Genomic DNA, 12,414 nt, shown 5'->3' on the forward strand with positions numbered 1-12,414 from the left:
ACATATATACATACATACATATATACATACATACATATATACATACATACATATATATATATATATATATATATATATATATATATACACACACACACACACACACAAAGTATGGGGATTTAGTACACAGGTGATCTAAATGATTAGGTATGCTAGGTAAGTGCTGTAACAGATTACAGCCAAGATTATAGCTGAGATGGCAGTTATGGAGCCATTGCAGATTTCCAATGCAGCTGATATATAATTGTTAAACAGGACAGTAAACATTAAGGCGAGGCAAACATTTCGAGTCATATACAGTATTATTTTAGGAAGAAATTCAAAATCTTACAGCTGTTTCTGGGATATCCCTGAGTATGGGATATTCCATCATCAGAGACAAAGAGGGAAAGTGATCATTATGATCATTAACACATACCCCTTCTATATCTCTATAACTCTTATTTCTACCTTATGTCTTACCTCATCACACTATGAGATAAATATTCTTTAATTTATTTTTAAACCTTAACCCAATAAATCCCCTAATATAAACCCCCTAACTCTAACTCCCACTAACATTCAACTAGCTCTTCCTTTCTCGGTTACCTACATACCCGCAACCTCATTGCTAAAAATAACTCTACAGCCTCTGACCTTAGCCAGAATGGACACAAGCAATTACTACTAAATTTCCTCCCCCAACAACTTTAGACTTTGAGACTACCAGACATCTACTACTCTTTTTACATTCCTTTCATTTTGCTCTATTTTTTTACCCTATCTTCCTCTACCTCCTCATCCTCGGCTACACCATACACCTATGTACCTTACTTTATCCTATAGCCAATCCTGAAAATCTCCACACCTCACTCTATCTACCTCCTTTTCTATTTTTTTTCTTTTATTTACTTTTACCACTTAATAGCCACCTCCCCTGCCATTCTGTTATTGAATGTTGATATGTTTGTGTCTTTTTTCTTGGAATGTCTACTATATCTGGATTTTAACCCAGATAGTTATATGCAGGATTACACTTAAGGAATTATGTTCATAGATCTATGCAGGATTGCACTTAAGGACTCATGCTCTGGTTTCTATAACTTTGGAAGGTTGAACTATGAACTTTTATGCTTCTTTTTTCTTCTTTTTTTTCATCTCCTTATTCTTTTTCTCCCTTCCTCTATGTCATAATCTTATTAATATCTACCATTCTCATTTTCCCTATTTGTCTCTGATGATGGAATATCCCATACTCGGGGATATCCCAGAAACAGCTGTAAGATTTTGAATTTCTTCCTATAATAATATTGTATATGACTTGAAATGTTTACCATGCCTTTATGTTTGCTGTCCTGTTTAACAACTATATGTATATATACACATTATGTGAACAATAATATTTTGAAAACAAAAGTGTTTAATATTTAATTTCATATATATAATTGTGTGTAGGTGTGTGTGTGTGTGTATGAGTGAGAGGGAGAGAGAAACTGATAAAGTAAATACAACTCATGATAAAAATTTTGAGTTTATTTTGATTACAATATAGTCTTTGGAGCAAAGCCTTTAAATGCTGTTGCCTGCTTTAGCATCTGTCATTGTCAACTCACTCTCGTTGTTTGTTGTTTTACTCTTCCTTTCCTGCAAGTGTGACAGACAAGATACACACTGCATTTTTTATTTGTAAGATATAATATTGAGTTGTGTCTGGGGACAGTCATTCTCTTTTAGTGCCTTATTATTTAACACACTCACCAGTAAAGTTTCCATTCATTTACTTATTTATTTTTCCTAAAATTTATGTTGCGTCTTGCAACCTTTTCAATAGTTGTTGACACGGTCCATTATCCGAGCTGAGTTCTTTTTGTTTGTTTGTGCGCATGTGTGTGTGTGTGTGTGTGCATACACATATATGTATGCATGCAAGTGTGTGTATGCATGTGTGTGTGCGTATGTATGTATGTATGTATGTGTCTACATTTGTATGTATGTTTGCATGTGTGTGTGTGTGTACCTCTGTCTCCTTGTGTGTGCATGCCTGAGTGTGTCTGTGTGTGTATGGGTTTTGTGAGTATGTACTGTGTCTGTATGTCTATCTGTTTACATTCAGATCCATTTGCCTACATACATGTGCGTATACATACACACACACACGTCTACATAACAACCTTCTCTTTTAGTGCCTTATTATTTAACACTCACCGGTAAAGTTTTCCACTCATTTATTTATTTTTCCTAAAATTTTTGTTGAGTCTTGCAACCTTTTCAATAGCTAGTGAGTGTTTTAAATAATAAGGCATAAAAGAGAATGACTTTCCCTAGACACAACAAAATATGCTTCAACATACGAACTCACATAAAAAAATCTTGCAAACCAAATCCCAAAACAAAATATTATATTGAGTTTTGAATGTAGGATTTCAGAAAGTGCACAAGGAAAATAATTGTAGAATAACACTTTTTAATAAGGTTGAAATGCAAAAGCATTTCCAAAAATACATTTTTGAATACTTTAAAACAAATGAAGTATTCTGATTTTTTTTTTTTTTCGTGCATAGTTAATTTTACTAATTATTTTTTTGTGAAGTTAAAGAATAAATAAAAGCTTATTAATAATTCTTGGTTTCTTTTTCCCCTTTCTGTGTGCCAAAGATAAAAAACATAATTAGAGTTAATTAAATATTGAATAACCTTATGACTTACCAATTCCAATTTTGAAATTTGTCCCAGAGATTCTAACATTTTTGTAAATTATGAACAAATTATTTTTTCAGCTAGATTCACAAAATTAGTCAATTTCATACTGTAGTTTATATAGCTGTAAGCCCATATTCTGTACTCAGGATTTGATATGCTAAGGTAATAGACTTCATTCATATAAAGTACATAATAAAAGAAAAAAAACAAACCTGTCCACAAAATTCTTTTACTGTTCTGTGACCTTCAACAAAATTACTAAAAAAATCTTCATGTCTCTGTAAGTAACCAGATGCTAACAACCTACAGAGAAATAGAGAAAATTAAACAACGATAGTAAATTGAAACAGCTGCATGCATCTGTGTGTGTATAGATATGCACAACACATTTTAGTAGAGTACATATTAACTTTTACAAGGAAAAGGTTGATAGTGACTTAAATTTTAGCTTAGTTGCTTTCAAAACTTCAAAGTCACTGTCAACCTTTTCAGTGCGAAAGTTAATATGTACTCATTAGAGAGTATTGAGTAATCCTTCAGTTTAATGATAAATTGTTTTTTCATCTAACTTAACATAAAAGCAAACATCATCATCATTTTTATATTTTTACACACGCACGCACACACACACACACACACACACACACACACACACACACACACTAAAATATAATATAATATAACTGTTTTAATTCATGGGTGCATAGGACATATCAATCTCATCAGATATTTAAAGAGAATGGAGATTTTGAAAGACATTCAAAACAGCCTCTAGGTGTTTAAGCCTCTATTGGTTAGCTGCAGTCACATGATTGTAATGCCATCAATTATTTTCTTTACTTTTAGGTCCATGTGTTGCATGGACCTAAAATGTTGGCAGGATGCTAGTATCACCTTGGTAGTAAACTGGAAATAGTGTCTTGTAAAGCCATCAGATGGTTTAAGGGTGGCTCTATAAACTACAACCTTCAAGAAACAGGAATCTTCCAGTGGACAGTTGGTAGGATTTCAAAAGTTACAGGAAGGGATGTGGGATGGGGGCTGTAGTGTGTGATGTTTGAAGCAATATTATCTAAACATGAGTATCTAACCTTGACTTCAGACGAACATGCTATATTGATGAGAGCTAATAAGACTAAAACATATTACCTTGCCAACTAACAAAGATTTTTACCCCTAGGTTTTAGTTTCTTTTTCAAAACTAAAAGGTAAATTTCAATTCATTAAGAATTTTTTTGCATAAGTCTCTCAGTATATCAGCACTTAAATTAATGCCATTGTCTTACTTTGGTTTATTTTCTTCAGTTCATCTTTTTAAGTATATCTTTTTATTATTATTACTAGCTAGACTCATGGAAATTTCCATTTTTACAGTCAATATATAAATCTATATATTTTGCTAATGAGGTTTCATTATATTAAAGATTTTCATAACAATAATGGACAAGAGGTTTATCATTGAAATATTAGGATTTAGATAACTTATAGTGTTAGTAAATACATAGATGCAAAGTCCCAAATTTCAGGAAAGGGAACAGTTGATTATATTGACCCTAGAACTGGAAAGCTGAAAAGCAAAATTAACTTCAGCAAGATTTGAATTCAGAGTTGAAACAAATATTGCAAGGCATTTTGTCTAACGTATTAATAATTCTGTCAATCCATTGCCTACCAATATCATAAATATACTCATCATTATATTTTCGCCTCACAGTAACATTTGTTAGCTCTTACACCACCATTGCTATCTGATTACAACAGATAAGAACTAAAAGATAATAGTTTGAATGAAACAAGTATTTGCATAGTTATTCTTAATACATTCCAGCAGATTCAATCATAAATATGCTAGTCGATGTTGTGTACATCATAACAACTCCTTTTATGACAACATGTGCATGACACATCCAACTCATTAATGCAAAGGATTCTGAGACACCAGTGTTTTGACATATTGTGTCTTGTTAGCTGATATCTGCCGGCTAATAAAAAAAATTGTCATTGTAAAAGAGAGGATTTTTTTCCTGTGATATACCCAACATCAACTGGATATTCAAGTTCAAATCTGCTGGAATGTATTAAGAACAAAATATGCAAACCACCACATCAATTCTCACTGTACAAACTGCATATAATGATTTTTTAACAGTTGGCAGATACCAGCATCAGCAAACAGTTTCTTTTCTGAAATTATAAACAAAGCTAGTGACTTGTTCAGGCTCAAAGGTCTGGTACTTCTAGTTGATGGGACACAACATGTCAAAATGTCAGCGTTCCAGAATCCTGTGCATCAATGAGCCGTGCTATCATAAAAAGAGAGAAGTCATTCTCTTGTGACGTACACACAACAGCAATTAGCATATTTGTGTTTGAATCTGCCAGAACACATTAAGAATAAATATGCAAATCATTTCAAATCTCACTGTACACAGTGCAAATAATAATTTTTTTTTAGTTTAAATGGAGTTATTCTCTTTTAGTATAACAGACAAACACATGTTGTGACAAAAATATTATACAAAATGGTTAATGAGTGAAGAACCAATAATTAAAGAAGCAAAAAAAAAAAACGCATTAAAGGAAAATAAGTAATCATTTACCTCCAATATACAACAAGGTAGTCGGACACTCCTTGATCATTAAAAATATCAAAAAGTTCTTTATGTGTGCAGAAACTTTCCACTCGAGATATCACATTCACAAACTGGACAAGTACAGAAACAATAATTAGCTTTTCTTCTTTAAAAATACATTATGAATAAGATGGGATTTCAAATTAATGAAAACTAAAAAAATTAATATGAAATATTAGCAAAGGTAACTATTTGTTGAAAATAATTATTTGTTAGGAAGTCAAACTAAATTTGAGAAGAAATAAATAATCACCACTAAAAAAGTGGTGTGACTACATTAATACATAAATTTCTCTGAAAATTAGCAAACTATACAGCAGTCAGTAATTTAAGTGCTTTTGTATTACAATAAGTACTGTGACAGGTTCCATCTCCAAATTTCAAATAATACACTCAGTAGATTCAAATCTGAAAGATAAGTAATCAATATGCATTCAATGCCCTTCAACATTACAATAGCTCAAAGATAAATTATAAGATAAACTTTTTAGCAGTTTGCCATTTTGAGGATCAATGCCTCAATCAACTGGTAGATGAATACTAGTAGACGATGTCTACTAGTATATGTCTACAAATATTGAACTAGCTTCAAAATTTCAAGCATTTTAGTGAAAACAGAACATAACCACTGACAGAGATATTACAGCATAGGTCAAAATAGCATATGGTATTTGTTCCAGCTCTTTGTGCTTTGAGTTCAAATTTCACTAAGGTCAGCTTTGCTTTTCATTCTCTTATGGGATCAATAAAATAAGAAGTCCAGAGCAGTCACTTGGCAGAAATTTTAGAGCATTGGAGTGGATCCCTTGTGATATTTGTTCTGGTTCATGGTGTTATGAGTTCAAATCCTACCATGGCCTATTTAAAAGCTAGATTTAACCTGTTATCCAATTTAACACTAGTCCCTGACACCTTGAGTGCAAGCATTCAGGAGATAACTTCCTCCCACAAATCTGGAAGGCTCTGAAAAAAATAATGGGTCATGGGTACACCCATTCCCTTCCTAAGTGATAAAAAAAATATGCTTACACATCAATGCTCATACACGTACAAATACCTGAATAGGAGATAATTTCATCAGGCATTAATATCACTAACTATTTCCATTCTCAATTTACACTGATATAAACTTTGTTACCATCATTTATGCTCATGCTTTGTTGTAATCATTGTGAAACTGCCTAAGAAGGGAGGCCTATCCAACTGAAATATCTGGCAGGGCATCACACTGCAGTCAGTGTCTTGTAAAGTTTTCTGCAAAGTGTTTCTAAACAGGCTGAAAATGTGCTGTACTCTGAGAGGAGCAAAATGTATTGTATAACAACCGATCTTGCACTGAGTAAATCTTTATATTCAGAAATATTATTGAACAGTGTATTGAACATCAAAAACTACTAAATTTTATTGACCTTAAAAATACATTTGATAGTGTCCACAGAGTCTTTGTGTGGAATTCTTCACATTATGGATCTCTCAACACTTTGTTAGTATCTTTAAGTTTACTCAAATTCACAATGCTGTATTCAAATAGAAATAGGGAAAACAGATTCAATTGTCACTAACTGTGACTGACAGTGCAGGGTAGCACCTACATTGCAAGAAATAAGAGTTAAAAACCCTTAGAACAGCAAAGAAGCCCTACTGTGAGATCACCATACTAGTCTAGCTTTGCTTAAAATTAAAGCTTATCAATGGTGACTATTACATTGCTGGATGGTTTGGCTAAATCCTGACTGTCAGTATATAGTATTTACCATATGAATCAATGGTAATGTGAAAATTATGAAATAATGAAGGTAGTTACATGCAATATAAAACCAAAAAAGAAAAATTCAGTTGTCACTAACTGTGACTGGTGCCCTCAAGATATGGGGTCAGAATATAAATGGTAGGGTATTGCAAAGGTGCATGAGTAGGGAATAGAGACTTCACATGAATGCAAGGAGGGAGGGGGGAGGTAGCAGTGACTGGTAAAACCTGGGTAAACAGAGGGGGTGGGGGACAACAAGTTAGCAATGATACAGTGAACAGGACAGTGAGGGCAGGATTGGGAAGCAAGAGATAAGCACATGCATAGTGCATGAAAAGAGGGAAAATGAGAAAGAGGAAAGATGTAGTTTGGTTTGTAGGGGTAGAGTGTGGAAAAAGTTTGATTGTTGTTACATGGGGATGGAACCCACAGTGGTTCTAGAACTCAGTTTCGGTGAAGTGGGCAGGTCTGCTCAAGAACATCATATCGCCAGACATCTTGGTCTATTGTCATCTCTGTGAGGCCCAACATCCTGAAATTGGTTCTCATCACTTTATTCCATGTCTTCCTGGGTCTCCCTCTTCCATAGGTGCTACCCACTCTCAGTGATCAGCACTTCTTTACACAACTGTTTCCATTCATACACATCAAATGTCTAAACCAATGTAGTCTTCTTTCTTACATGCGGCATCTGATTGCTCTTATGCCCAACTTTTCTCTCAACACATTTGCACTCTGTTGTACATGCACACTGATGTGGCACATCTAACAGACCATATTACCTTCATTCTTCACTAGTCTATGCCTGTCTTCTGCATTCAGAGGCCAGGTCTCAATACCTTTCACTCTGAGAGATAAAGAATCCTTTTGTTGTCAAAAGAGGTAAAAGTTCTCTGAACTTTTCCATCCTATTCTTATTCTAGAAACTATACTTTCAGAACATACTCCACCAGTGCTAATTTGGTCACCTAGGTAACAACAACTATCCACAATCTCAAGAAAGTCTCCTGGGCATTTGAGAGAGTCTGATTTCCATGTGTCCTTAGTGCATATTGTTCCTGTACATCTTCCACATATGTTAATCTACCTGTGATTCCACCACACCTCTTATGTGTCCATAGCTTACACTGGGTGCAGCGAATGGAATTAATTCCAACTCCTTTTCTACATACTGAGCAGAGCCATTTCCCTAATGGCAAGAGAGTATTATCTGCTTTCTTGCTAAGAACAACTTTTGTTTTTGCTAGGTTAACTGAAAGGCCCTTTGATTCCAGGTTTTGCTTCCATACCTGGAATTTCTTCTCCAATTCTGCAATGAGAGCAAGGTCATCAGCATATGGTAGTTTCATGGGTATCTTATTTTGAATTCCTGTCATGGGCTGGGGGACTATGATAAATAATAGTGGACTGAGAACTGAGCCCTGGTGGAACCCTACTTGTATATTAAATTCATCACTGTATTCATGGCTCTCACCCTACTGACAGCATGTACCACTCTAACAAGCCACTCACCTACTCCTAACTTCCTTAGAGACCACCAGATAACAAAGTGAGGGACTCAGTCAAAAATATTTCTCCAGGTTGACAAAAACCAAATACAATGGCTTGCTTTTGGTCAAATACTTTTCCTGCAGCTGTCTCATTAGGATGAGGTCATCTGTAGTATGCTTCTCAGGTACAAAACCAAATTGCATCACATCCAGTTTAATTCTATTCTGAATCAACTGAGCTATAACTCTCTCAGTAACTTTCATGACCTGGTACACACGAGTATGTATATACATTATCTTCATTGTTTAGCATCCGTCTTCCATGCTAGCGTGGGTGACACACACATATACATACTTACACATACATACATATATATATATTACATCATGGCTGGTTGCCAGCAAATTTTTCTGCTTTTAAAAGGATTTTATCCTTTATATATACTGTTCAGTATTTAAGTGTTGAAGAAATATATCTTTCTACTAGTTCTACAGTGTGTGTGTGTGTGAGCGCGCGTGTGCGTGCGTGTGTGTGGTAGTGTCACTCTTCCAAAAAGGTGGTTCCTTCTCAGAAAACCCAATAAGGATAAGTAAAACACTGAATGAACAAATCGAAAGTCTTTTCACCCTACCCTACCCAAGTCAACAAACCTGAAGAATTCCTTTATTACTACAGATGCAAAGAGGGAGGCAGAAACCATCACTACAGATGTAAAAAGAGAGGCAGAAACAATTTATTACATCAACATAAATAAAAGATGTAATATTAGCTACAGATGATGTAATACTAGCACATTCAGCTGCTGGTCCTGATGGATTCCCAGCAATCTTTTTCAAATCATGTAAGTGAGCCCTTGCAAAACCACTGCAGCTTCTTTTTCAGTGCTTCTTTGCAAGTGGTAAGCTCCCAAGCAAATTGAAGGAGGGAATAATATGCCCTATTCATAAAGGAAGCAGAGATGTTAAAAATTATAGACCTATCTATCTGACCTCACATGTCAGCAAAGTCATGGAATGGACAGTCCAAAGGAAGCTAACTGCATTCCTTGAAGGCAATAACTTGCTGACTGACACAGCTCTTGCAGCAATATAGTTGGGTGTTACAGCAGCTGCTCAACAACTCAAATGTAGATGTAATATATTTGAACTTTGTAAAAGCCTTTGATCAAGTCAACCATGGTATGAAATATCACAAGCTGTATAATCTTGGCAGAGCTAGAAAACTTGGAGAGTGGTTACATGACTTTCTAAAAGACAGATATCAGGTACCTGCTGCCAAGAAAACACAAATAATGAGTTGTGTCCCACTGTCTTGGGGGCCACTGCTATTCATAGTGGCCCTCTCAGAAATACCCTCAGTTGCTCAGATAACCACCCTTGTTAGCTATGCAAATGATACAAAAGTCTCTCAGATGATACAGAACCCAAGAGATGTTGTGCACCTGCAACAGAAGTTGCACGCAATAGACAGGTGAGCTAAGGATAACATGCAGTGTGATGGGACTGCAATTCATGAATCAAAATCAGTGCACGACCTGGGCACTGACTTGAGTAATGACGTATCTTTCCAGATGCATATTACTACATTGGCAATACAATGCAGATGGCTGGCCAGATGGATACTTAGAACTTTCAGAACAAGGAACAGGAAACCATGATGGTCGTTCCACACATCACTGGCTATTTGAGTACTCTGTGTGTGTGTGTGTGTGTGTGTGTGTGTGTGCGTGCGTGCATGCGTGCGTGTGTGTGTGTGTGTGAAATTCAAATTACGACAAGCATCTGTATGTATATATAACTGTATGTGTATGTACATATATATATATATCTGTATGTGTAAAAATTCAGATTCAAATGAATATGGTACTTAAGTTGTGGCACCAGAATTTAGTACGGTATTATCCATACTATTTCAAAATAAGGTGATTAAAATCAAAATAAGCAACGAGGATATGTAGAGGTAATGCAGTACAATCGTTTCAAGCAACTCCATTTAATTGAACAATGCAATCATTACATCAATTTAAATGCAGAGCAATCCTCAGCTGCAGACAGACATAGAATTTAATTAAATTAAAACAGATGGACACATTAGTATAATTTTACCTAAAATCTCCAAGAGGGTAAGGAAATAGAGAACATGCTGTCTTCACTTCAGCTTAGAAGCTACTAAGGTATCAGGAAGAAAGACTTGTTACAGATTTTGCTTGTCACTGTTTTATGGAGTTAGTTTTAATTTATAGACTAGTTTAACAAATCTTTGTATATCTAACGCCAAAAGAGCAAGGAGCAATACCTGTTAAGAAGTGGGCTGAGGAAGTTGACAGAAATCATAGTGAGTATAGTCATAAAAACTATCAAGATTTATTTGAAGCAATATCATGAGATTTGGTAAAGGAAATCTTAAATCAAGATGTTAGCTGACAATTAAAGGGGCAGGCCACTAGTAGACCACTGATAATGAAACAGGGGAAATCTTATCATGTAGTACTATAGTTAAATATTTAAAGCAATACTGCTATAGTGTATAAAGTTAAAATTTAGGATTATTCAGAAGATTATTAAGAAGAATATTATAACAAAAGGATAAAAAGTTTTTTGAATACTTTTGAGCATATACCAAACTTTTACCACAAGGAGGACAAGAAATTATCTAGAAACAGTTTAATATTTATACATATCATATACTTAAATACTAACTTATCAGATGGTATCTATGAAGATTGATCAATTGGTATATACTGGTATTTGATAAAGGTGTACTAAGGTAAAAGAACATGCTAACTGTATATTAATTAAATTATAATCTAAGCAGTTTATTTTAAGTAGTGAATATACCAGTATTGTTTTATATATGAATTTATAGAGGTACAAAATTAGATTGATTTTATTAATAAATAAAGACTATTATAAAATAATAAATAATAAAATAATGAGGTAGGGCAGAACACCATAGAAAAGGAATAAAATAGCTTAATCACTAAAAACATGATAAAGTATATATACCTTATAAACATCAATAGAGAAGATTTATAGAAAATGTATAATAATTTAAGTACACTAAACTAAAAATTATATCTTTACTTATTTAGCTAGTATCAATAAAGACTGATACCTGGTATCAGCTAAAGGAATATTGATGTTATAGGACATTCTAATTTTAAAACTAAGAAGTATATTATAGTTACTCCATACATGATATTTAGTTTCTTAGGGGTACTTAATTAGAAGGGCTACTTATATAAAGGCCCTTATAAATACTAAGATAAGGAGGGTAGAGCACTTTAAGAAAGGGATAAATCAAGTAATTTCTAAAGACCATTTCAAACAATATTGCCATATTGTATAAAGTTAAAATTTAGGATTGTCAAGAAGATTATCAAGAATGATATTATAACAAAAGGATAAAATTTCTTCAAATACTTTTGAGTATATACCAAATTTTACAATAGAGGGAGGAAAAGAAAGTACATAGAAATAGCTTAATATTTATACAAAATATTTATCTAAATATTAACTTATTAGATGGTATCTATGGAGATTGATCAATTGGATTTTACTGATATTTAATAAAGGAGTACTGAGGTTAAAGAACATGTTAACTATATACTAATTTAATTAAAGTTATTTTAAGTTGTTGAGATACGGGATTGTTTTATATAAGCTAAGTATGAATTTATAGGAGTTTTTATGCAGCTGAGGATTAAATTGATGTAATGATTGCATTGTTCAATTAAAGGGAGTTGCTTGAAATAATCGTACTGCATTACCTCTGGATGTCTTTTTTGCTTATTTTGATATCTGTATGTGTATGTATATATATATATATATATATATATATCTGTATGTGTTTGCGTATATA

At 33.7% G+C, this 12,414-nt stretch overlaps 1 protein-coding gene across 4 annotated transcripts in view; it reads right to left on the minus strand.

Moving 5' to 3' along the window:
- LOC106881010 (ubiquitin thioesterase OTUB1) overlaps window positions 1-12,414 on the minus strand; it is a 192,752-nt gene that overhangs the window by 18,337 nt on the left and 162,001 nt on the right. For all 4 annotated transcript variants that reach the window (XR_008265168.1, XM_052971694.1, XM_052971692.1 and 1 more), the window contains 2 exons: window positions 5,280-5,383; window positions 2,892-2,982 (listed from right to left, as the gene is read on the minus strand). Coding sequence is in view for 3 of the 4 variants with exons in the window: in XM_052971694.1 (XP_052827654.1) it covers window positions 2,892-2,982; window positions 5,280-5,383 (195 nt within the window). In the remaining variant the exon portion in view is untranslated. The remainder of the gene's footprint in view (window positions 1-2,891; window positions 2,983-5,279; window positions 5,384-12,414) is intronic.

The sequence above is a fragment of the Octopus bimaculoides genome, chromosome 11 (assembly GCF_001194135.2).
Source record: "Octopus bimaculoides isolate UCB-OBI-ISO-001 chromosome 11, ASM119413v2, whole genome shotgun sequence".
NCBI lineage: Eukaryota > Metazoa > Mollusca > Cephalopoda > Octopoda > Octopodidae > Octopus > Octopus bimaculoides.